Genomic DNA, 24492 nt, shown 5'->3' with positions numbered 1-24492 from the left:
GGGGGAAAATAGGAGAGGAGGGGACATGAAGCAGTTCTCCATTTCAGTGGAGGAGCAGGTCACCTTTGCTGAGCGCTGCACATTAGGTCCTGGATAAGACAAGGAGAGCAGCAGATAAGAAGCTGGACTTGGATGTCAGCTTTAAGACTGGCTGCAGCATCTAACTTAGGTGTCATCATGCCCTTTGAGTTGAGTGTTGCTGTTCTCTAGAGCTATCTACATACCTATATGGGCTTGATACTGTACCTGCAAGACACATCAAAACAGAACACTGACCTGGCAACACATCTGCACTGGGCAGGAGCTACGAGCATCCAGTTGCATTACAGGTGGTGGCTTTCAAAAAATGAGCAACTGATCTCTAAGGTCACATTAAATGGTCCAGGTGAGAACCAGATCCTATGTATTCCAGGGCTGTGAGGGACAGAGGCTAGATGTCAGAGTGGTGGGCAGGGGGGTGGCCGAGAAAATACCAGCTGCTGATCTGTACAGGTCAGCTGGGAGACTGCACTGAGTCTCACCTTGTAATTAGCTCCAGGCACTAATTAACCCATGCTTCATTGAACAGGCTATTATTAGAGAGGTGCTTGAAGGAGAGCCCCTGGGAAGTGTCCCACTTCAGTTGACAGCAGAGGCCTTGAAGTATTGATGAGGATGCCCTAGTGGTGGCATCTTCACTGCCTGTTGTCAGGAGCAGGAGCACATTGAGGAGACAAGGGTCCTACCCTGCTTTATGCTCAAATACATTATGAAAAGTGGCACGGGAGCTAATGGTTCAAAGCTTTGGCTCTTGGCTCACTAAACCTAATTAAGGGCTATGGAGAGGGGAATTTGGCAATGGTATTTTGTGAAGAACTAGATATTGCTTCCGTGTCATGTGCAGTTACGAAGCAGGTATGAGGAAGGCAGTTTATTGTTTACCTAATGGGGGCACAAGGAATGGCTGACTCTCTTGACTGATGTCATTAAGTGTGAACACTTAAAAAGAGAAAAACAGTGAATGAGGAGCTATGAATGAGTACAGTGAGACTAGATGCAGGATGGAATGCAAATGGGAGAAGATACGGCTACCTGTAACCCAAAACACATTGAGGTTGCAACAATTAGTGCAACAAGGAGGGACTCAAAGAAGGGTTGGACTCCCAGGTACTGCAGAGGAGAAGAGATCACGAATGCTTTAATATACACTTTATCTTCCTCTTTCTAGTCTGACACCTTTATATGATTTTTTTCATATTTAATAAAAAGGGGCTTACACAAGTCTCAGAGAGCAACCTTCCTCAAAAGGGAGAGGTGATGGGAGGGGAATTATTTCAGATTTGCTGCAGGGGAGGAGGAGGGAAATGGTTTTGGATTTGCTGCAAGAGCCATGGCAGGAAACAAAGGCAGAGATAGTCTGGCATGGTAGGGCTGTAAGGCTTGTCCTGGTAACTAGAGGACTTGAGTAAGCACTGAAGTCCTCCCACAAGGACTTTACTAAGGCTGCATGATCAGCACCCTCCCTGGAACTGCAGCACACGTATTTCCCTGCAAAAGTGCATTCTGTCTGTCAGCAAAAGGAGACGCTGAAGGTCTCAGCTGAGTACTGTATTTCTGGCAGCACAGAACAGTTCAGCTTCCAGCTGCTCATGCACAGAGAATTAATCAGGCCTGAAGAACTGGAGCAGAGCAAGCCCCATGGCTTCTGAGAGAGTTGTCACCCTGGTCATCTGTCCCCAGCTGACATGGCACACAGGCTGCACACGGGAAGCAGAAAGAGCTCGCTGCTCTCTCCTGTGCTTTGAGTGAAAACACAGGGAACAGCTTCACTCCTCTGATGTAGGTAAGTGGCTAGGTGCTGGAGGGAGCACAGCTCTTCTCCAACAGTGTCTGTAGATCAGCAGTGATAGGAGTTCGGCACAGGATGGTTTTTCTTCTTGGCTGGACTTATTCTGGTGACAATTGTCTCTTTCTGCTTTCCTTTACCCCCTGCCTGTGCTTTGAGAGTTGCACCAAGAGAAACAGATCCATTCTAGGCTGCCAGGGCAAGAAATATGAATCAGAAACCAACCTCCCATGGAATTATAAAGAGGGAAATACCAGAATCAGCATTACAAACTAACACTTCCTTTTTGTCAAATTTGAAAGTAATAAAAATTCTACAAGCTTAAAGTAGTTCAGTTGGTCCAAAAAATGTGGAGACCATAGGCCTAGATAATTAGTTCCCCCAAATAACTTGCTCTGTGTGGTGCTCTTCAGACAAAATAAATTTCCCAGGGAGGGGGAAAATAAGTAAGAGAACATGTCTGTTATGTATGTGTTTGTTAGCAGATGAGCTTCTTGCTCTTGGAAGGGGGAACAACTCAGGAGTAAGCAACAGTGGAAAGTAGGTCTGTGACTGCAAATGCTAGTGACATTTTTGTTTGACTGAAGCAGATGACCAGCCTGAGGACAGTAGCTGGCGCTGTCTTTCTCTTTCATTGTACTCTGGCACTAGTCCGAATGCCACTATAGCTGCATCCTCTCTCACTAATAAAAGCAAGGCAGCAAGAACTGAAGTTCTGATGTGCCATCTGCCTTGTGCACAGCTAACTTGTAAGTACAAGAAAGGGAAACACCGTCTATTTTTTTTATTCATCCTGAGCATAAGGGAAAACTTCTGAGGGGTGACTCCTCTCCCTCAGTCATCCAGAGCTACAGGGAGAGAAAAGGTGAAAGCCAGTTACCAGCTAACAGCTTTCCACTCTTGGACCAGTACAAGTTAGAGCAGTGAGGGAAGGCTACATCTGAACTATTCAGCTACGAGTTACTGCAGTGCAAGTAAGCCTACACTGGGCTGCTTCACTTCCCCATCCTTAATGGAGTTTTCCTGAACCAGTACACTGGAGATGAGTGTGCCAACTCTCTTACTATTGCACACTCCCCAGTTTCTCCCTTAGTTTAATGGAAACGCTAGAGAAGAGCTTGCCAGAGACTTTAAAGCATCCAGGACTCCTTTCAGGAATAAGGCCTAGACCCATTTTGAAAAGCCAGACAGTACACAGCAGATTGTGTGTCTGGGGTAGCAGGATGCTGCTCAGAGCAGTGAGGTGAAAGTCCCATGGCTGGGAGACATGAGAACAAGCTGCACGAGGGCGGGCTGAACTAGCCTCTTAATAGAAATATCCACAGAAAAACATGCACAAACACGCTGTCCCTGCAGTCAGAACTTCTGTCCCATGAAGCAACATTGGCAGAACAGTGGTAAGAACATAAGGTGCTGTGAAAACATGGGGACAGATTTCTGACATCCACAGGAGAAGGGACAGTGAGATGAGACAGTAGCTTGGACAAAGGGAAAAAAAGAGGGATCTATCTGAACATGACAAGGAAGAGCATGTTGTTAAACGTCATGCTGTTCTTGAAAATCTCCAGAGAAACTAAAGTTCCTGTTCCTCTGGGCCATGGAAAAGGTGTCCAAGACAGACCATGTATCAAAGAGCATTTAAGGTAGGACAGCAGAAAATTGCAAAGAATCCTGCTTTGAGTCTACGACAGGACAGATGAAGGTGTAGAGAACCAACACCACTCTTCTATTACGCAAGTATGCTCAAACATAAAACATCACTCAGCACCAACATCAATTTAATTCTTCCCTCTTCAGGACAGGAACAGGGCAGATACCCCTGGGGTTACATCAGCAAGCGGAAAGAGGGGTAAGGGACAAACTGTGCTGGGAAATCCCAGCTAAACATCAGGCAACAGAACCACTCTTTACTCAAGACAGCCCAGACCTGGCTGGGGGAAGAGCATAGTTCTTCCCAGTCTCTGGGGTGCAGTCCATTCAGCTGCCCAAAACTGCAACCCAAAGGACAGATCTCAGGAAACAAAACCAACTCTTCTTCCTGCTGTTCTGTCCTGTTCCTAAGAGGCAGCAGGTTATTATGGCCCTATGCAGCCCCAAAAGTAGTGAAGGAAGCAAGTCCAAGTCTGTGAAACTACAGGGTCAATGCAATGGCTTTGGCTGTTGTGTTCAATACAGCATTGGAAACAACTGGAATGTCTCTGGCAACTCTCTGAAAGGGTGGCATGTTGGGTCCTTCCAATGTGTCCAGGATACCTGCAGGGAACAGGAAAAAGGGGAGAGTAGCAAGAGTTAGTTCAGATGCAGATGGCACATTTCTCCTTGTTTTTTTCTCTGGCCAGGTAGTGGTTGATGGTGGCAGGGCCCAGGACATCCGAAGCACTTGCAGGCAACGGGAGGAAACATCTAGCCCCAAAGACTGAATGGGAATGTGCACCTTCATCCAGAGACCACAGGGTATGGATCAGAGCTTCTCCCTGGGGCAGGGAAACTGTGTGTTCCCAGGAGGAACATAGATCCTTTCACTCTAAGTGCCAGATCCAGTTTCCTACCATTTGACTTAGTTGCAGACACTGCCAGGGATGCTGCTCTGCTGAGGAAGATAGGTAAAATCCTGTCCCTACTTCATCCCAGCACAGATCCTGCTCTTAGACAGATTGTTTGCTTTCATCCTGAGGTACATTTGCAGATTCACATCAAGAGCTACAGCTAGGGTGCAATGTGGAATTTTTATCACTGAAATGTAAATACAGCCCATGCTTGGCAGGAAACACACATACCGATGTGAGTGTCCTCCAGTCCCTGTCAATTACCCTCTCAAGACTGATAATCAGCCATAGAGTGCCTTGCAGAAAATTGCTTGGAGTATATTTTCTCCTTATTTCAACTGCTGAAAAGTTGCAGATCAGGGCTCAGAACCTTCGCTGTGAGAACAGATCCAGGAAAGAACAGTATTTACATCTAAAAGGACTTGTAAAGCTATGCTACAACCCCAAATTATGCAGATTTTTCTGAAATATCATCAACAAATCTGGCTGCCTAAACACATAAAGAGGCTTGCAGAATTTAGGGATGTGGAAACTCTCTGGTGCTGGGGTGGAAGAAGACTTTTTTTTTTTTTGTTTTTCTTTTTAAAAGGAGATTGACTATTTGTTAGGAGAAAACCAGAAGAGACACAGAAAGGGAACCTGAACATGTATAGCCTGTAAACAGTACTGCCTGGAGAAAATGCAGCTTCTGCTATCTGTGTTGTACAACATGTGATAAAAAAAGGTGTCACCCCCCTTCTTCTGTCCCCAGGTGGGATGGGCAGGAGAATCAAAGGAATTTAAAACCCGTAGGTTGAGATAAGAACAGTTTAATAACTGAAGTACAATACAATGCTAATACCAATAATAATAAGGGGAATAACAAGGGGAGAGAACTAAAAGGGAAAAAATAAACAATAAACACAAGTGATGCACAATACAACTGCTCACCACCCACCAACTGAAACCCAGCCCAACCTGAGCAGCGATTGGTCCCTTCCGGGTTTATACACTGGGCATGACGTGCCGTAGTATGGAATACCCTTTGGGCAGTTTGGATCAGGTGTCCTGTCTCTGCTCCCTCCCAGCTTCTTGCGCCCCTCCTCACTGGCAGAGGATGAAACTGAAAAGTCCTTGATTGGAGTAAGCATTACTTAGCAACAGCTAAAAACATCGGTGTGTTATCAGCGTTGTTCTCAGACTAAAGCAAAAACGCAGCATGGTACCAACTACTAGGAAGAAAATTAACTCTATCCCAGCCAAAACCAGGACAGGCACATTTCCAGATCAGAGAAAAGCAACCCAACTTCAGCATGATTCAGGAAAGGACTGGACGTCTGCCTGCAAGAACAGTCAATGCTGTTACACGTCACTTGTGGGGAAAGAATAAGCATCCTGCGTCACAACAAAACTCAGTGCACAGAAACTACCCCTCATTTACTTCCTGCCTCGCTTTGACACCTTCCTCTAATAAAGCTAGTGGTGGTCATTCCTGGGTTGGAAACTGGCACAAATGCCCTCACATCAGATCCAAACTGTCCATCCTTTCTCTCAGAGAGAGTAAAACGCAGCATTGTTCTTCCCACAGAGGATATGTCTTTTTATCTCCCCTGCTTACCTTCCACCACCTTGTGATAAGCAAAGTGCAGATAGAGGAGGAAAAGCATGTGCAGAGCAGCAAGGGTCCCACACAGGATGAGCCGCTGGGTGTGCCCCACCGTACGTGACACCAGCACAGCAACCTACAAAAGAGGTGGAGATCAGAGACCAGGTAGCTGCTGCCTCTCTGGCACTGCAGTCAGGAGCACGCAGGAGGGTGGGCCAAGTAGCGACAGCCAGTGGAACACTGCTCAGAGCCTTTTTCGCAGTTTGCACCAACAAATTCAGAGTAATCTAATTTTGTTCTGTGCAGGTGAACCCTGCCTGGTCTCACCAGGAGTACAGGATGTTCAGACAGGACTCCCCAAAGCTGTAAGGGAGTAAACCTCCTGCAGTTGCAGTGTCACCTTCATACATCAGAGTGTCAGGCTGCTCTCCATAGTAGCCTAACTGGCTGTGAAATGAACTGCCAGGCCCAAGGAACACAAAGCAAACAACACTTCCCTCCCTCTTTTTGTCCCCAGAAGAGGACCCCATGCTACCTGTCCCTTACCATTCGTAGTGTAGAGAGTCCACCAACACCCAACCAGAAGATATAGAAGAGGGAGTGGAAGTGGATATTATAGGTGACAAAGAGGGTGATGCAGTGTCCAAAAAGACCATAGCCCTGACAAAACAAAAATATCTATGTTACAAGCATCAGTCCCAAAGGGCCATTGATCAAGAGCATGAGCAGCCTATTCCTCCAATGCTTCACCAAAGCAAAGCTACATAAACCACTCATTCAAGGCCAAAGACTCAACCAGCACAGTAATTTTAACAGCGCCTCATACCCAGATGATTTCTCAAAGATTCACAGGGATGTCAGAGATTACAACAACTTGGGAAACAGAAAGAGGAGCCTCTGATTCCAGAGAAATTGAAATCTCCTGGGTTTTGTACCACCACGCTCTCAAATCAGGAAGTGCAAAGCCGAAGACCTGCACAAAGGAACTGCCTCTTTGTGCTATCCCTGTGCCCAGGATGGGGCAAGTCAGAAGAACATCCTGGAATTCCAGATTGTCCCAGTGCAGTTACCTGGGACCACCAATTTACAAGGACCTTTCCTGTTCTCTGGGAAGAGCTTGTGCTAGAATACCACACATCTAGGGGCAGCTCCATCTATACATACCAATAGTGACAGCATCTGCACCATCGTGATTTGGGCATTGCACAGATACGCCAAGAAATAGATGAATGATGAGACGCCCAACCAGTAACCAAAGCAGGTGCCAATGGCTGTGCCCATCAGTGTGCCTTCCCTCTGTGGAGACAGAATCAGGATGAGGAGAACTCAAAGAAGTGACCTGTCAGCACCCAAATTCCACCTCACAGTCCCAGAGTCTTTCTAAGTTCAGGGTGACACACCACAAACACCCTGCTCTCCCAGCAGCAGAGCATCAAGACTTCCCCATCTTTCCTCCCATCCTCAAACCAACAGGTTCTTCTTGAAATCAATCTGCTTTCCAGCAAGATGCTAATTCAGTCATGGAAGAGGTTTCCTCTCCATTTCTACTGTCATTATAACAATCCAGAGCCCAGTCAAACCACAACTTATCACTGAGACTCGATGTACAATGATGGTGTCCGAGGTCTTCATCCCATGCAAAAGGATGGCCACCAGCGTGAAAACCAGCATGAGGGGTCCATACAGCTCGCCTGCAATCTTCTATGGGAGGAGACAGATCAGGGAAGGCTTGGTTAGTGCTCTGGAATACCAGGCTCCCCACCATAAGTGATGCGAGAATTGCCTTGTTCGAAGCTTATCACCTAGCTGCCTGAGAAGGAACAGCAGGGTCACAGCTGGCAGGAGCCGGGCAGAATATGTTGTGTGACAAGGACTCTAGGATATGTGAAGCCCAGAGCTCTGGAACTGTACGAGCACTAAAGGTAGCACACTGAGGTTTGGGATTACTACAGGAAAGGGTTTACCAACTTTTTTTGGGAAATGAGCACCCATCAAACAAAGGTCCTTAATAACATGGACTACTTCAGTTTTACAAGGTGTATGTGGATGTTCACTTGGCCTTGGAGTCTGATTCAGCAAAAGGGAACTCACCTGTGGGAAATTAATCATCTTCACAGGAATCATGGACTCCATCAGTCTGCATCACAGCAAAGCAGGGAATGACATCAGGAGCACGGAAGACAAGAGGACGGTTAACAAAATACTTCAAAAGTAAAAGATCCCAAACATCCATTACCAGTGTTTTCTGTTGTGGGACAGAGACACCTTCTAAAGGGTAACATAAAGTAACTAAAGGAGAAAACCTGACCATCAGTGGGTTAACCTTGCTGGAGGGGATTCAGTGAAAACTTTTAGGGATCCACTTGCAGATGAGAGATTGACAGAAAAAACAGGAAGGAAGGAGCCTTTCTTCATGGTGCCTGACAGAACTTTGCCTTTTTGGACACAGCTGTGTTGCAAACCCAAGAGAAGCCACATAATGCACCCAAGTACCCAAAGTCCTTTTTTATTCCCTAAGCAGCAATGCTGAACGACAGGCGACAGGGCTGCCAACCCACCTCGGGACCCCCATTAAGGACACTGGGACACAGGCATCTGAGCCTTCCTGCAAGGGTGGCAACCCACCCCATGTTGTCTTTGCGGGGGCAGCCAGCCTCTCCCTGCCCCCCGGTGGAGACAGCCCAGGCCGGGCCTTGCCCACCTGGCTCGCACTTGGATGGGCTCCACATCGAAGTAGGGCCGGAGGATGTCGATGTTGGCGTAGAGGCTGAAGGCCCTGGTGGCTTGCCTCTTCCCCACCTGCCACATCTGCGGACAAAAGGGAGCTGGCAGCGGGCGGATGGACGGGCAGGCAGGGTCCTCCCGGGGCAGCCCGGGGTCGCGCTCACCTGATCAGCCACCTGCCGGCCCAGCTGGCCCCGCAGCCCCTTCATGCCCAGGAACTCTCCGTCCTCCTCCTCGGCGGCCCCCGCCTCGCCCTCCTCCTCTTCTTCCTCCTTCATGCGCTGGTGCATCTCCCCCATGTCCTCAAAGCTGGAGCCCGATGTGTCGTCCATGTTCTCCATGTCGATGACGGCGGAGCCGCCACCCTGCGCCGGGGCAGATAACGTCAACGCCCGCTCGGCACCCCCTCTGTGAGGCCCCACAACACCCCCACCACTCGCAGCCCGGCCCCACCTGCATGTTGTCCTCGAAGCCGCCCCAGTCCCCGGCGGTGCCACTCCTGCTGCCGCCCGCCGCCGCCGCGGACATAGTGCCCGGCCAGCGCCGCGCTGGCCACACTCGCTTGCCAGCACCACAGCACCCGGATGTGGCGTTAGCGGCGGAAAGGTGCCTACTCTCTCGCGAGGCAGCGCGTCGGAAGGGTGAGCGGTGCCGCCATCTTGTGTGTGGCGCAGGGCGGGGAAGAGTGCAGGGCGGTGGGGGAACGACAAGGCGGCGAGGTGAGGGGTGCGGGGCGGGAGGGATGCGCTGCGGCGGGGACAGCGACAGGGACCCCAGGCCGGCCGGCGACGGAGCGCCGCACTCTCCTGGAGCAGCGAAGCCACGCATGGGCGGGCGGAGGCAAGTCACGTGGCGGGGAGCACCGCCCCCTCCGCCCCGCTCTGGCGTCGGCGGCGGCCATGGAGGCCAAGCGGCGCACGGAGGAGATGCGGGACCGCGTGGTGCTGGGCGAGTTTGGCGTCCGCAACGTGAGCCGCTGGTTCGGGGCAGGGTGGGGCGGGGTGGGGCGGGGCGGGGTCCCCGGCCCCCCTCACGGCCCCGCCTGTCTGCCTCCTCGCAGGTCCACACCACCGACTTCCCCGGCAACTACTCCGGCTACGATGACGCGTGGGACCAGCGGCGCTTCGAGGAGGTGGGTGCCCGTGGTGGTGATGGGGCGGGGGGTGCCTCCGAGGTGCCCGGGGTGACCCTCCGCGCCCTGCCCCTGCAGGCGTTCCGAGTGGACGTGATCCGCGAGGAGGGGGACGCGCTGGAGTTCGACATGGTGGGCATCGACGCCGCCATCGCCAACGCCTTCCGCCGCATCCTGCTCGCCGAGGTACCGCTGCGGCCCGGCTGGGGATGCCGGCCTGGGAGCTGTGGGGGGAACGCTTGCGTGATGGGGAGCGGAGAAGGCCCTGCCTTATGTCAGCCCTTGCGGGCAGCTTCTGGGATTGGAAGGGAAGCACAGGTTTGTTCTGCACGCGTGTCAGGAGTCTAGAGAGTTAGAGCTTCAGCAGCATGAGCAGTAGCGCTTGTTGCTTCTAAGGGCGCTGTTGGTAGTGTCTGTGCATCAATCTGCCCTTCACCCCTTGTGATCATCTGTTTAAAGAAAACCAACCGAAGGAATCATAGAATGGCCACAGGACGGTTTGGGTTGGAAGGGACCTTAAAACTCATACAGTGCACATCCCCGTGCCACAGGCAGGGCACTTTCCGTTAGACCAGGTTGCTCAAAGCCCTATCCAACCTGGCCTTGAACACTGCCAGGGAAATGGCTGTAAGGGTATTGGGCAGCCTGCTTTGGCAGAAATGCCACTGAAAATAGTCTGCAGGGCAGTTATTTATGGGAGACAAGGGACACTCTGGCTTGCTGCTGTGTTGGTGTGTAATTCAACTGTCATGTTGACTTCATCTCCTGTCTTCCTGAGGTGCCAACAATGGCTGTAGAGAAAGTCTTTGTGTACAACAACACATCCATTGTGCAGGATGAAATTCTGGCTCATCGCTTGGGCCTCATCCCTATACGAGCAGACCCACGACTCTTCGAATATAGAAACCAAGGTGAGAGTCTTGGATCAAACAGAAACATTGGAGGGTCATGTAAACTGAATAAAAGTGTGATTCCATAGAGGCTCATGCTGTTCTCCCCTTCGCAGGAGATGAGGAAGGCACAGAAATTGATACTCTGCAGTTCCAGCTGAAAATAAAATGTAGCCGAAACTCTCAGGCAGCCAAGGAATCATCTGATCCTAATGAATTATATTTCAATCACAAAGGTGAGATCTCTCCTAAAATAGATGCTTTTTTTTCTTCCTTTTTTGGTCTTGGGACACAGGAATTGGTCTGTTTTCTCAGCCCTGTGAGCTGAGAGATCTGATATCCTCATTTTGCTAAACTTTTTGCCATCTCCAGTCCTGTCCAGGTCAGTGATCTGTTTTGAGACAGCACTGGCTGATGCTGTGGCTTCTCTTTGCAGTGTACAGTAAACATATGACATGGGTGCCCTTGGGGAATCAGACAGACCTCTTTCCAGATGCTGACTTCCGACCTGTTCATGATGACATCCTCATTGCACTGTTGCGACCTGGCCAGGAAATAGATGTGCTTATGCACTGTGTCAAGGGTATAGGTTAGTCCTGGGTCCTGGGGCAAGTGGGAGGACAAATGTGAGTGCTTGGACTAGGGCACAGCTGTGTGAAGGGGAAGGGTGGAGAACTGGCTTTCCCCCATGAACTTAGGCCCTGGCATCCTTGTACTCCCCTGAGGCCTGCCTTCCATCTTTGACTCTTAACTCTTCTTGCAGGTAAAGATCATGCCAAGTTTTCTCCTGTGGCCACAGCTAGTTATCGACTGCTTCCTGACATTACGCTCCTGCAGCCCATTGAGGATGAGGCAGCTGAGATGTTGCAGAAGTGCTTTTCCCCTGGAGTCATTGAGATCCAGAATATCAAGGGTATTTTCTTCCTGCTCTGAGTGCCTTGTACAAGCTTTAGCACAGACCGAATACAGACCAGAGTCAAACCTTGTAGAGACAAAACCACGTCGTAATGTTGACTTGCTGATCAGCAACCATTTGTGCTATTCTGAACCTGGTTTTATGGATTAGTAGTTGTCACATGCGGATGTGTTGGGTCACAAACTGGGATCTCCCTGAAATGCTAAGGCATTGGGTGCCTGTCCTCAGAGCTCTGCAGCTTCTAGTGCTGTTTATAAGCCTGGGTAGTTTGCTCTTTCCAGCAGCTGAGTGTGGAAAAGACATCTTGTGTGCTGCTCAGGGGTAGGGTACATACAAGCTTTGTGTTTGGGTTGGAACTGTTTAAGAGATGAGTTTTGTCAGGTTGAAGTTTTCCTTTTGGGGATGTGCTAATTCTTTATAGTGGTGGCTTCACTGCCTTTGCTGATGGGGAGTGAATGTTTGAGGGGTAAGCGCCTGCTGTGTCCACAAGGAGCTCATCTGCTGCAGGCACCCATCTCGTTTCATCTTTTCCCCTGTAGGAAAAAAGGTGGCAAGAGTAGCCAATGCACGGCTGGACACATTCAGCAGAGAAGTTTTCCGACATGAGAGTCTGAAAGACCTTGTGCGCCTGGCAAGAGTACGGAATCATTACATCTGTGAGTGCCTCGTGTTCCACAGAACAGAGAGCCCTGCTGTGTTTTGTCCAAGCAGAGACTGCCAGCACGTATAGCTGGGGCTCTGCCTTCCCCTCACCCGCCATATCATCAGCATTCGTACATTCATATTCCACCGAGTAGCTACTGAGGTTGCAGTTTGGTGTTGCTTTGGGATTTAACGTGTGTGCTTCCTGCCTGCAAGTGTAACCTCTCCTCTGTCTGTGACGATGTGGCTTGTTGGAAGTGTGGTGTAGGGGAAGATGAGGGACAGAAATGCTGGAGCCAGGTATAGGCTGAAGCTGCCTAGTGGCTGTGCTGACTTGTGTCTCTGTGCAGTTTCAGTAGAGTCGACGGGTATCTTGCCTCCAGATGTGCTGGTGAGTGAAGCCATCAAGATCCTGATGGGAAAGTGTCAGCGCTTCCTGAATGAGCTGGACTCAGTACCTATGGAGTGAGCAGGCTGGGAAGCGTATCCCTGCACTGTTGTTCTGGGCTTCTGCCACCTGCCTGCAGGGGTGATCCCTTTTGCAATGGCAAGAGGTGCAAAATGGGCTTGTTAAGAGTCCTAGGACCACTTCTTTGAATTTGCTGTTAGTAATGAGCCTCAGTGAGGAGATGCACTAAAATAAAGGCTTTTCTTTACAGCTGTCTCCTGTGCTGTTCATAATTGAGACTAATACACAGAAAAGAAAGCGGCTGCAGGTCTAAAGATGAATAGCAAGTATTTATGTTAGATTGTATGCAGTACATGAAGAGGACTGACATGGCAATGTAGTAAAGGACTTCTCACCAGGTCAGTGAGATTTAACACATCAGTATCAGTGCAGGACTGTTGCGGGTGTCTGAAACCATCTCTGGGGTAGTTAATGTGGTAGATAAAAGGCTGTATTGTCAAGAGGGCTGGGCCACCTCTCCTGTGAAGAAAGAGTTGGGGAGACTGTCCAGGGAGGCCTTACTGTGGCTTTTCAGTATATCAAGGGGCCATGGAGGAAGACTTCTTACCAGGACCTGTAGTGACAGGACAAGTGACAACATTTTTAAACTTAGAAGAGGGTAGACTGAGATTGTACACAAGACATTTTTTACAGGGAGGGTGGTGGCAAAATGTTGGAACAGGTTGCCCGCAGAAGCTGTGGATGCCCCATTCCTGGAAGTGTTGGACCGGGCTTTGACCAACCAGACCTTGTGAAAGATATCCCTGCCCACAGCAGGGTGGAAGGTGTGTGGATTAGGTGGGCTTTAACATTCCTTTGCAGCCTATGATTCTCTGATGCAGTACTGGGCTTCCCTGTGCAAAGGTGGGGTTTAAAACCATGCTCTGTAAGGACTGATTGCCCCTTCTTAAATATCTCAAGCACTTCTCTGGATGCTAGACAACTCTGTTCTCTCTTCCAGTAACTGAATGAACACTGGGCTGACCTTGAAGCAGAACTGGATGGTGGAGGGCAAGTGACAGTCAAAGGCCTGGCTCCACCCAGGGAAGCCTGGGAGAACTTACACGCTAATCTCAGTGGTGAGCACTATTGTTTGTGAGCACTGGGTAGGTCTTGGCTTGTGAAAGTTGCTCTGAACAAGCAGATGAAGGGTCTGGAACTTCAGAGAAGGGGTGGGAGTACTGGTGTGTCCCAGTTGCTTAAATCAGTTCTCACAACACTAGAATTTAGGGTAGCAAATTGTACTTTTTCTCTACCTGGTTCACTGGAATATAGTTACTTACACTATAAACATCCGGGCAGGTGTTACTAGTCTGGAGTGGTTCATCCTCTCCTTGCTAATGTATGTTGATTACCAGCAAAGGTGCTCCCTTTTTGGTAGCTGGAATAAGAAGTGCTGAACAACCCTTAGGAAGGCAGTCTGGGCAGAGAAAGTCTCAGATCTTACCAAAATAGATAGAAGGATAAAAATGAAACGTGACACCGTGTGTATGAAACTGGAATAGCTTTACTGACATTCAGAGGTGTAACACAACCAGTTCAGAGACAGCTTCGGATTTAAACATTCCTACAAAAAAGGTTCTAAAAACCATTTAAAAAAACCCCCTTGTGTCTAGCATGAAGTCACAGAATGTTAAAAATATCACAACACAATAAATACACCCAGCCTTTGCTAAAGCCAGGAGCCATGTTAGCTCAGAGGTTAAAAACATTTGAGGCAAGGAGGAAAGTGGAGGGTGCTGGTGGCACAGGAAGGGCAGGAAGGTGAGTGGATTCCCAAGGCCTACTCTTCCTTTCTGTACTCCCATCCCTCCCAACCCCAGGTCTTCTATCCAGTCTGGCCAAGTGGAGATGCCACCTTAACTGCCCTCCACAGTTTATCACTTGTTCTGTCTCCTGGCTGGCAAACTGCCAGATAGCTGTGGACAGACCCTCCCAGCTCCTGTGCTAACACTAGGACAGGTCGAGTGAATCATGTGCCATGTCAAGAACCACCAGCTTTGCAGACTGGAGGGGCTTGATAGAGTCCCACCTCATCTAAAACCCAGTTTCTGACCTGACTCCCCCCTGTAAACTGCAGTATATACCCACCCCGCCAGCCCCACCGTACAACTCTCCAAGAAGTACCAGACTGGGTAAAAACACAGGCTACTGTCACCTCCACAGCAACAGGGTAAGGAGATCCCTTTTGGTTTGCAGGTGCTTCAGATATTGGTCCAGATATTGTGTACCCTGCACTGGCCATGTTCTAGTCTACAGGGCATGGTAAAAAGAAAAGACAATTAAAAAAAACCAAACTGTCCTCCTCCCCCTGAGAGATGTCCAAGAAAGGCTACCACAAAGGAAAAGCCTTTGGTTTGGCTCTGGGTAGAACAAGCTCTATGATCATATATATACACGTATGTATGTATATATATATATATATATGTATGACAACGTCTGCCTCTTTCTAGAGAGCAACTGCACCTTAGAAAGGCTGATCTCAAGGGAGATCCTAGAGCACTGCTAGGCTTCCTGGCACACAGCCCTCAGCCCAAGGCTCGGCGTCCTGGAGGGAAACGGATCCATCAGAACACCAGTCCACTGGGGACAAGTGCTGACAGGCAAGACAGGAGTGTCTGATGCCTCCCTACAAAGCCTGGCTGCTAGCGCCCAGAGGAAGAGAAGGGTAACCCCTTTCCACACAGTGCACTACTCTGCCCTTTGCATAAATCCTAAACCCCAAGGGATGAAGAGGTGGAGCAAAAGTCACCTAAGTCTACAGGATGACCAGGTTTTACCTAATGGAGTCCACAGGCTCAGCTCCCACCTTGCAGAGAAGCAGAGGCCTAAAGATGCTCAGTCAATGGAGGGGAAGGAAGCAGGGAAAGCTTAATAGACTGGTTCATATGCCACCACAGGCCCCATCCCAGTGTAAGGAAGAGAATGGGACAGGACCCATAAGGGGCTTTATTCAGATGAATGCTTGTGGAGGCGATGACGAGAAGAATCTAATGTGCTTACTAAGAGGAGAGACAAAATATAAGGTAGGAGAGAAGACAGTTGCAGCATCCCAAGCTCAAGACTCAAAGAGTGCAGTGAGGCTCTCTCCATCCTCATTTTCTAGCACATCCGGCTCCAGTGATGGCTTGACTTTTTTGAAGAGAGATGGGAGGTTCCGAATATGAACCTCCTTGCGGAACTGCTCCCCAAGGGGCTTCTGCAAAGGACAGACAGACATCAGTCATCACTCCCTTCATTCCCCCACTCAGCTCAGGGGCAGCCTGCTTGCAGATCAGAGGCAGACCCCAGATTCTGAGCAGTCCCTAGGCCCAGACTCCATGTACACATTTTGAGGACTCTTGGGCCTGGTCCTTCCCAAGTGTTGGGACACTGAGGTAACCACCAGCTCACCAGCTGCTAATGCAGTGCCACCAGGCTCAGACACTATCATCCTCAAAAGAGCCCAGCACCCACCTAGCAGCTTCATTCAAAGATGCTTGTGAGGTGGGGTGATGCCAACCTTATGAAGTTTAACCATGCCAAGTGCAAGGTCCTACACCTGGCTCAGAGCAATCCCAGGCACAGCTACAGGTTGGGCAAAGGAGAGATTCAGAGCAGCCCTGCAGAGAAGGACTTGGGGGTGTTGATCGATGAGAAAATGAACATGAGCCGGCTTCAGTGTGTGCTCGCAGCCCAGAAAGCCAACTGTATCCTGGGCTGCATCAAAAGGAGCGTGACCAGCAGGTCAAAGGAGGTGATCCTGCCCCTCTACTCTGCTCTCGTGAGACCTCACTTGGAGTATTGTGAGCAGTTCTGGTGTCCTCAGCATAAAAAGGACTTGGAACTGTTGGAACAAGTCCAGAGGAGGGCCATGAGGATGATGAGGGGACTGGAGCACCTCCCGTATGAAGACAGGCTGAGAAAGTTGGAGCTGTTCAGCCTGGAGAAGAGAAGGCTGCATGGAGACCTCATAGCAGCCTTCCAGTATCTGAAGGGGGCCTACAAGGATGCTGGGGAGGGACTCTTCATCAGGGACTGTAGTGACAGGACAAGGGGTAACGGGTTCAAACTTAAACAGGGGAAGTTTAGATTGGATATAAGAAAGAAATTCTTTACTGTGAGGGTGGTGAGGCACTGGAATGGGTTGCCCAGGGAAGTTGTGAATGCTCCATCCTTGGTGGTGTTCAAGGCCAGGTTGGATGAGGCCTTGGGTGACATGGTTTAGTGTGAGGTGTCCCTGCCCATGGTAGGGGGGTTGGAACTAGATGGTCTTAAGGTCCTTTCCAACCCTAACTATTCTATGATTCTATGATTTTAACACCCTGTTTTCCCAGGCACCCTTTTCCAAGGTATCCCCTGCCTCTCAGTGAGAAGTCATTGCTGGAGGGGCTGCTCAGCCTGTACTGCCATCCCTGCTGTACCTCCAAGTTAAAGAGAGAGGCAACAAACACTGAGAACATGCTACAACAGCCTCCTAGCTGGGAAGGGAGGAGGCTGGGGAGAGGCAGATAAGCAGGCTGGCCACCCCATCACTCTGCAGCATACAGGTGTGAAATGAAACAGGTTCATTTTCCTCCAGGATATCACCTACCCCAATGCAACCTGTGATGAGGCGCTTGAAATGATCCTTCCTGCGCTTGTCTGCCACCTTCTGCAGTGTTGGGTTGAGAAGCTTTGAATCAAACTGCTCCAAAGAGTCCCTCTGGATGTCCGGGATCTGCTCCATCACTGCCTTCAGCTCAGTGTAGCGAGGGCGCTGCAGGGAGAAGTATGGTTAACACAGTTCTGTTAGAGTTCTAGAGAAACAGCCCTGCCCTCCTTGGGGGGACAATAACTCCTCTGCCCTCCCCGAGCAGGCATGGGATTAATTTTCCACCACTCTCCAGCCAACCTGGCATCTGGATAAAGAGCAGCATTTCTCACCAAGGCCTCGTAGATTTGGAAAGCCAGGTGGACAAGAGCTGCCATGCAGCCATTGTGCTGTCCGTGTGTCTGTAAGCCTTTCAGCACACTTGCGAAGAACCAGGACACGGCATCGGGCAGAAGGTTTCCTTGAAGCACCTGGGGAAAAGGCACTGTCAGCATGGGAGCAGGATACTGATACATGTTTGCCTTTCTGCAGCACCTCTATCTGCCCGAAGGAAGTGCCCAGGCGTGAAGCAGCCAGGCTTGGCACCACATTCAGGAGCTTCCTCTCCCAACCCTGCCAGAACTAACCCCTCCTTCCTGCCAGAGGTACCTGTTTGAGCAGCGGCCAGCAAAGCTGTGTTGTGGTTCTTTGGCAGGACAAGGTGTCTTTCCAGGACAGGGATGTGTAGGCAGTGATCAGCAGTGCTGTGCAAACATCCTGAAAAGGAGTCAGGAGAGGGAAACCAGTCAGAGGAACTATTTCCCACCTCCAGGGTTCAAACCTGAAGAGAGCCAAGAAGCAATCCAGGGACTCTGCAGGAGCTCCTCAGGGCTACCTTCTGAGAATCCTGCATGCTGCTGCTCCAGCTGAAGGTGCTCAAAGGCACCCATTGAGCACCACAGCCATAAGGAACCAAGGTCAAGCCCTGGAAAGGTCCTGGAGCACTCATCAGCTGCTGCTCTCAAGTCACCACAAAACCTTCTGAGGCATCCAGAGCAGAGGACAGAGGTACTGGGATGAGGGTACCGGCACAGTGGGTTGTGTTAACACTGTGGCTCTTGGGCCAGCTCTGACAGGTTTTTACAGAAAAAGACAGCCACTAGATAAAGTTCTTCCTTGTGAAGGCTGGAGCACAGGAGGGAGGCAGAGCCCTGGGGGCTGCATGCCCAAGGCCTCCCCCGCAGAAGGGCAAAACACTGTAGCTGGATCCCAACCACTGTTTGCTTTGTGGCTTCTACAACCATTAACAAGGCCCTTAGAAAACCCAGGTATGTTCCCAAGAGAAGATTCTCACACTGGGGAATGCTCCGGCAGCCCAGCAATCTGTAGCAGCATCTGGCTGAACCACAGGCAAGCGCGACACAGAGCACAGAGAAAGGGTGGGGGAAATCAGAGCCTGCTCTCTTACCTCTTGTGTCATCAGACACTTCCCAAGCTCGGTGAGCTCTGCGCTGGCGGGGGGAGTCACCTCCGTGGCCATGGCCTCATCATCTGCAGAGCAGAGCAAAGGCAACACTGTGAGCGTGGCCTCCCAGGACTGAGAAAGACGTGGGGGCACCGTGAGAACAGCTCCCCAGAACATCCCTGTCCAAGCAGAAAGCACCCACCCTTTGTGGGTCAGGAAGGGCACCCAGCTAGCTACCTCCAGCTCTTGGGAAGGCTGTTCATATCCCCCTTTTCTTGGTACCTTAAGAATTAGCTGCCCCAACATGCTACCTGTGAACTCCACAGCACATTTGTTCCTAGGTTAGACCAGGTTTTAATGTGGCCCCAGACACACTGGGCAGGACAGAGCTGAAGGTTACCAAACCCATACCCCTCACCCAGAACTTCCAGCAAAAGGACAGCCCTGCCCTCAAGAAATGCTTGAGGAAATGGGAAAAGGCTTGTATACGCCACGGGTGGGAAAGACAAAGTAGGCATTTACTCACCATCTCCATCTACAGCAACTGTGGTGTTATGCTCAACACCTTTCTTAGAAACACAGCAAACAGCTGCAAAAACAGTTGCAGGTCAGAGAAGCAGGAAACAGAAGAGCCTACTTCAGAACATGCAAAAGATTATCCTAAGAGTGCGATGGGCTCATAGCTGCTCCAAGCTCCCTCAGCTCTTACACAGCACCTGAAGAATCTGAAAGGCCAGTTTAAAAGCCAAATACTGCACTGCTTGTAAGGCTCGAACATCCCACCCACAGCATCCTCCCACAGTGGCACTTCCTGCACTGGAGCTGCTCCAAACTGCTGAGAACCAGAAACATGCAAAACCTTTTGAAGCCTAAACCTGAGATCATCACCATCTTAAGGCAACAAGGCCAATCAAGAAAGGAGAGATAAAGCTGAGGAGCTGTAATCTCTATGCAGAGATTCCCAGCCTCTCTGCTCAAAACCACACTGGTAAAAACATGATGGAGAAATGGAACGCAGAGAAGGGAGACTGCTTCAGCAGGGGGAATTTTCCCTTCTGTCTGGCAGTGGCCAGCAACCAAACTGCTCTACACTCAGGTTGTCCACAGACTGATGTCCCATATTGGACTTCAGTGCACAGAAGGGGAGAACCCAGATTCCAAAGGAGGACTGGACTCCTACAGGGGCAATGCCAGAACAATGGAGCCCTAAACGCTGAGAAAACAGAAGGAAGAAACTCTCTTCAAGGTTTTTAGCTGATTTCTTACTAGGTTTTAGCTAAGATTTTGGCAGGGTTAACTGCCTCACACCTGGCTTCTAAGGATTATGTTAAATAGTACTGACCATTATAGTTAAGTTTTACTGCACATTGGAAATTCCTGTTGTCCCCTCCAGGGCAAACTTCCCAAATATCCCAGGGACCCAGCTTAATTTCACTTACTGATGAGATCCATGACTTCTCTGGTCAGCAGCCTCACCAGCTGTTCCTCAAGCATCTCCTGAGACTCAGGGTTGTCATCTGCAGCATCATCCTCACTGAGGAGAACAGGTTTTAATGTGAGGGGAGACATTGTCTTCAAGTATCTCCTCTGCCCAAGCACAAGGAATGAGTCACCATCAGGGTCAACAGTGTTTTCCAGCCCTCTGCTGGAAAGTGGCATGTAAAAGGCCAAAGCTCCATCCCACTCCCCATTTCTCCTGCACACCAAAGGGTAGAAACTTACCAGAGCATGCTTCGCTGGTTGATCACCTGCCATTTCTGAGACAACCTCTGTCCAAGACAAAAGAAAAGATTCAATACCTTCCTAAAGAGCCATGTGGGACACAACACAGAGGCCCCAAGTGACAGCTGCTGACAGAAGCACTATCATTAAAGCTTACAGAGCTTTAAACACATCTCTCATGCAAAGACCTATTTTGAACGGGACAGGAACCACTACCAATGGTGCTAAAGATGCTGTGGCTGTGCTGGCTGTAGGAATGAGAGTGAACTCAGGAAAACGAGAGGACAAAAGCGACAAAAACCCCACAAAGATTCTCAGGGCTGAAGGCTGAGGAGCTGATATCCACAGGTTTGAATTCACAGCAAGGGGTGCTCTGAAACACCCAGGGTTCAACACACCTCAAAAGCTGCCCCCCCCCCCCCCCCCCCGGATAGCATCCAAATCATTAAGCATTGAGGCTCTGCCCTTGTCTCTGCTGGCTTTGGAGAAGCAGATGTTCTTATACATTCCTGCTACAAGGAGTCTGGGCTGCCAAGGAAGAGGCATAGAACAAGGTGTTTTCTTACCATGTGCAGATAGGTAAAGAGTGGTCCCAGCATGGGGCAGACAAGGGTTTCATAGTATTCTGAAGGGCAGAAGAGTACCAAGGGCTTCACAAACACACCTGCACAGGCCAGTTAAGGAAGAGATCCAGCACACATGACCAGCTGCCAGGGAGACTGCAGCACACTGCTCAAACCAGCCTGTTCTCCTGGGAGGCCAAGTGACAGACACCTCAAAGCCCATCTTCTTACAGCTCTGAATTAACAAGTGTCATCTGTGTACAGTGAGAGCATGAGGTAATTCAGCCTCTTCCCCAACAGTTCAGCTGAGAAAGCTGAGGGTGCTTAGTGCCCATATCTTAGATGTGAGACTGGATGTGCAGCCCTGGAAGGTGGGCTGGGAATCCCAGATGGTCTTCCACACAAACACAAAATCTAGTCAGACACCCTACTGCCAAGCTCCTACGGTGTCCAAGCTCCCTTACCGCCAGAAGGCACTACCCACCTTTCATGGTGCCTCCAGGATGACACAAATCCTTTGTATTTGTTCTCTCTGACCCCAAGCACTACTGTTTCTGATTGTGCCCTCCTAGGCTCACACCTCATCCACACCAGGTGTATATCCCTGCTTGTTTACCCCCTCAATCACCCTTCTTTGGCTTGTCATACTGAAAACCATGCAGGTTTTCAATTTATGTGTTGAAAGCCTCCCTACCTGGCCTCAGACAGTGATGGAAGGATACGAAGCATGGGTCGGAGTCTGTAATCAGGAATGTTGTTGAGGTTGATGAAAGCTGAGCTGAGGAGCTGGGTGGCAAGACCCTCAACAGTGTAGAAATCCTGCTGCATGGAGGGGCCTGCATTTCCCAGGATGTGGAAACTTCCAAGAAAAAAGAAAAAACAACTTAGTTGCAAGTCTGCCAGATAACAGGTACCATGCCTCTGGCCTGTAAAGGCTACAAGTGCTATCATCTTGAGACCAGATAGTTGTCATGTTCTTAAACAAATACTATAGAGAAGTTTTAGCAGTGTGTTTTTTTTCTGGGATACATGCAGAGGGACAATGAATTAAACATTTAAGCACTAAAAATGCACTTTCAAGTGCTGATGTATCTTAACACATGATTTAAAAAAGCAGCAAAGAAACAAACTATGTCAGGATATCAGGTAAGTGATGCCATCCCACTGCCTAATTGCAGAAAAGCTAAAAATAGATCCACATTTTGAAGTACGCTTTTCAGCAACTGTGTTCCATGAGTACGTGGTAGGTTACAACCACCAAGTACAGTTTACCACTGCAGCCCCTACTTGGATGTTATAGGACACAGGTCACATGAGAAGTCTAACTCTAGAAGAAGTCGGCACCCAGCAATAGCCTACTGCTCCGGTTGTGCAATGCTGGACTGCATGCGGGATATGTGATGCTCTTACCAGTTGTCGTAAAGGGTACAAAAGAAGCCCTGCATCCTTTCTAACACTGTTTTGTAAACAGGAGAGTCATAAAGCTCCAGCAGAGGCTGAGGGAGACCTGTGGGAGAGAACAAGCTTTAGCTACATGAATGGGAGAACATGGTGCACCTTCAGAATGTGGTGGGCAATCCCCAGTCACCTTGACAGCAGTGAGGGAAGCACCTGGCAAGATCAACCTGCATCCAAATGGGAAGAAGTGCAGCAACCCTGGGGCAGAACCTCCCTCAGAGGTCAGACAAGTTCAGGTTGGTTCTACCCAGACCAGAGGTGTTCCCACTAAGATTGTCACAGTCCTCTCATTTCTCCAAAATAAAATTACTGGAGCTTATCAGAACCCAGTCAGAAGCAAAGCTGACAGGCTATTAGAGGAGCTGCACAATCATCTCATTCATCTCTGTCAGGACATGCTGAACTGTATTAAAATGTTCAGGGCAGAAATCAAGGCCCTGCTTTAAATGCAGTGGTTCACAGACAGAGAGTTTATAAGTCAAAGAAAACAGGTAAAGGAAACATCTCCTCATTTTACAGACAGGAAATGAAGGTAAGAAAGACAAAGCATACTCCCTGAAATATTTCATTGTCTGAATCGGAAATTAAACCCCAATTTCTAAAGTCATGGTCCAGATTTTATCCACAAGGCCACCCACTTCTACTTGGCTGGAAGGCTTCTGTGTTCATAAGCTGTGTTCTGTTTTAAGATGGTCCAAGAGCCTCTACCTAATACATGACCTGGAAACAAATGCAAGGGCCCTACTGCAGTACTTGGCTCTTGCCCTCCATGACAAGTCTTTATACCAGCACTCAGGGATCCTGCTGAGCACTAACTCTGCTCAAAGGCAGATAATTACAGCATTCCTAGTCTCTCCAGCCAGAAATACCATGTTGCAGAGACCACCATATCATGCACCTTCATATCATGCAGAAGAAACCAATCTGTCTGAGACCAGTAACTTTTTCATTTCCGCAGGTTCAAATCATAGCTGAGTAGTGAATACTATGAAGAAGCTGACTCTCCAGCCCCTCTTCACTTCTATTGATGGACCACTACCTCAAATACCTCTGAGAATCTGATCAGACATTCCTCCCAGAGAGAAGCCCCTTACCTAGGATGGCATTCTTCTCCACCTCCAGCATGTCCAAGGCCTTTGCAAACGTTTCCCCCAGCCTAGCCACCATCTCTGGCATGTAGAGATTGTTGTGAGTCCTGAAACAGAAGAGCACTTGGTTTATACACATGTGAGTCCACCCCTTTTGCCCTTGACAGTGGGATCCTCTCCTTCAGCTTGTGAACAGCTCTTCTGAGGCAGATGATGAGGAAGGTGAGACCAAGCACGTGTGCATGGGATCCCCCTTCCCCACCTGCAAAAATATTGGGGAAGCTGACCCAATAGAGACATGGAGTGATTCCACCTCATGTCCTGAATCTCCTGGCTGCCCCCTTCCGCTTATTTCAGTTCACCCCACCCCTTGCAAGCACTAGCAGTAAAAACTCCCAGCAATTCTCCAGTTGATGCTGGCAACAGCTTAGTAGCTTGGCCAAAGGGATCAGAGAATGTATTTCAAAAACTGACAAGACGCAGATTCTGCAATCTCAAAAGACCTTCTGCACCTAAGGCCCCTGCAGAGGGAGGGGCTGTTTCAGCTCCAAAACACACACACTGCCCCCCAGGGATGGGTCACAGTCCACAGAATGGCAGGTGGCATTGGAGGGATTCTAGGGAGAACATCAGTCCCATCAGATGTTACTCATGGCAGACACAGGTGCCCCCTGGACAACACATCCAGCTGGGAACAATTCCGCATCATCAGGAGGTGGCCACAGTCAGCTCTCCGCGAGGGACACCAATTCAGCCACGGGTGGCTGGCTCTTGCCATCCAGGCCAAAATGGGTCCCCTCTAAGCCAGGGTACTGACACTCAGCGCTGGACTCGTCGGGGGGTGTCTCTCTCACCTACCTCTCTCCTTTGAGACCTCAGACCTCCACTCTGGGTGTCGCCAGCTGCACACAGCACAAATCCTGCAGCCTCCTCCAA

The 24492-nt window shown here is 49.7% G+C and overlaps 3 protein-coding genes across 12 annotated transcripts in view; 1 reads left to right on the top strand and 2 right to left on the bottom strand.

Moving 5' to 3' along the window:
• Positions 1-3586: 3586 nt before the first annotated feature.
• Positions 3587-9528, bottom strand: YIPF3 (Yip1 domain family member 3). 5 transcript variants are annotated; one of them, XR_013956757.1, is made up of 11 exons: positions 9134-9528; positions 8845-9045; positions 8658-8764; positions 8048-8093; positions 7565-7657; positions 7121-7252; positions 6503-6616; positions 5969-6092; positions 5302-5473; positions 4603-4746; positions 3942-4078 (listed from the first exon to the last, which is right to left on the bottom strand). XR_013956757.1 is itself a non-coding variant. In XM_080617067.1 (9 exons), exons 1-9 carry the CDS (start codon positions 9506-9508, stop codon positions 3957-3959), a joined length of 1314 nt encoding a protein of 437 aa, XP_080473193.1. In that variant the 5' UTR covers positions 9509-9525; the 3' UTR covers positions 3587-3956. The 5 variants fall into 5 exon arrangements, 2 of the variants coding, with proteins under 2 accessions (XP_080473193.1, XP_080473194.1); XR_013956758.1 differs by having other exon boundaries at positions 5329-5473; positions 9134-9527; XR_013956759.1 differs by lacking the exon at positions 5302-5473 and having other exon boundaries at positions 9134-9526.
• Positions 9529-9547: 19 nt separating this feature from the next.
• Positions 9548-12924, top strand: POLR1C (RNA polymerase I and III subunit C). Of its 2 annotated transcripts, none has more exons than XM_080617070.1 (9): positions 9548-9648; positions 9741-9812; positions 9891-9998; positions 10591-10723; positions 10819-10938; positions 11139-11291; positions 11466-11615; positions 12158-12274; positions 12611-12924. In XM_080617070.1, the coding sequence occupies exons 1-9, from the start codon at positions 9580-9582 to the stop codon at positions 12727-12729; spliced, it is 1041 nt and encodes a 346-aa protein (XP_080473196.1). In that variant the 5' UTR covers positions 9548-9579; the 3' UTR covers positions 12730-12924. The 2 variants fall into 2 exon arrangements, with proteins under 2 accessions (XP_080473196.1, XP_080473195.1); XM_080617069.1 differs by having other exon boundaries at positions 9891-10130.
• Positions 12925-14183: 1259 nt separating this feature from the next.
• XPO5 (exportin 5) overlaps positions 14184-24492 on the bottom strand; it is a 31954-nt gene continuing 21645 nt past the window's right edge. For 4 of the 5 annotated variants that reach the window (XM_080615189.1, XM_080615190.1, XM_080615191.1 and 1 more), the window contains 12 exons: positions 23563-23663; positions 22421-22517; positions 21733-21869; positions 21014-21111; positions 20448-20494; positions 20165-20259; positions 19252-19314; positions 18729-18811; positions 17930-18037; positions 17614-17751; positions 17282-17446; positions 14184-15907 (listed from right to left, as the gene is read on the bottom strand). In XM_080615189.1, coding sequence (XP_080471315.1) covers positions 15767-15907; positions 17282-17446; positions 17614-17751; positions 17930-18037; positions 18729-18811; positions 19252-19314; positions 20165-20259; positions 20448-20494; positions 21014-21111; positions 21733-21869; positions 22421-22517; positions 23563-23663 — 1273 coding nt within the window. In that variant the 3' untranslated portion in view covers positions 14184-15766. Of the gene's footprint in view, positions 15908-17281; positions 17447-17613; positions 17752-17929; positions 18038-18728; positions 18812-19251; positions 19315-20164; positions 20313-20447; positions 20495-21013; positions 21112-21732; positions 21870-22420; positions 22518-23562; positions 23664-24492 lie in introns of those variants that run through there. The other variant, XM_080615193.1, reaches the window with a different exon arrangement.

Source organism: Psittacula echo (assembly GCF_963264785.1).
Source record: "Psittacula echo genome assembly, chromosome: 4".
Classification (NCBI taxonomy): Eukaryota; Metazoa; Chordata; class Aves; order Psittaciformes; family Psittacidae; genus Psittacula; species Psittacula echo.
The sequence above is the reverse complement of the archived record's forward strand: the minus strand, read 5'-3'. Positions and strand labels throughout refer to the sequence as shown.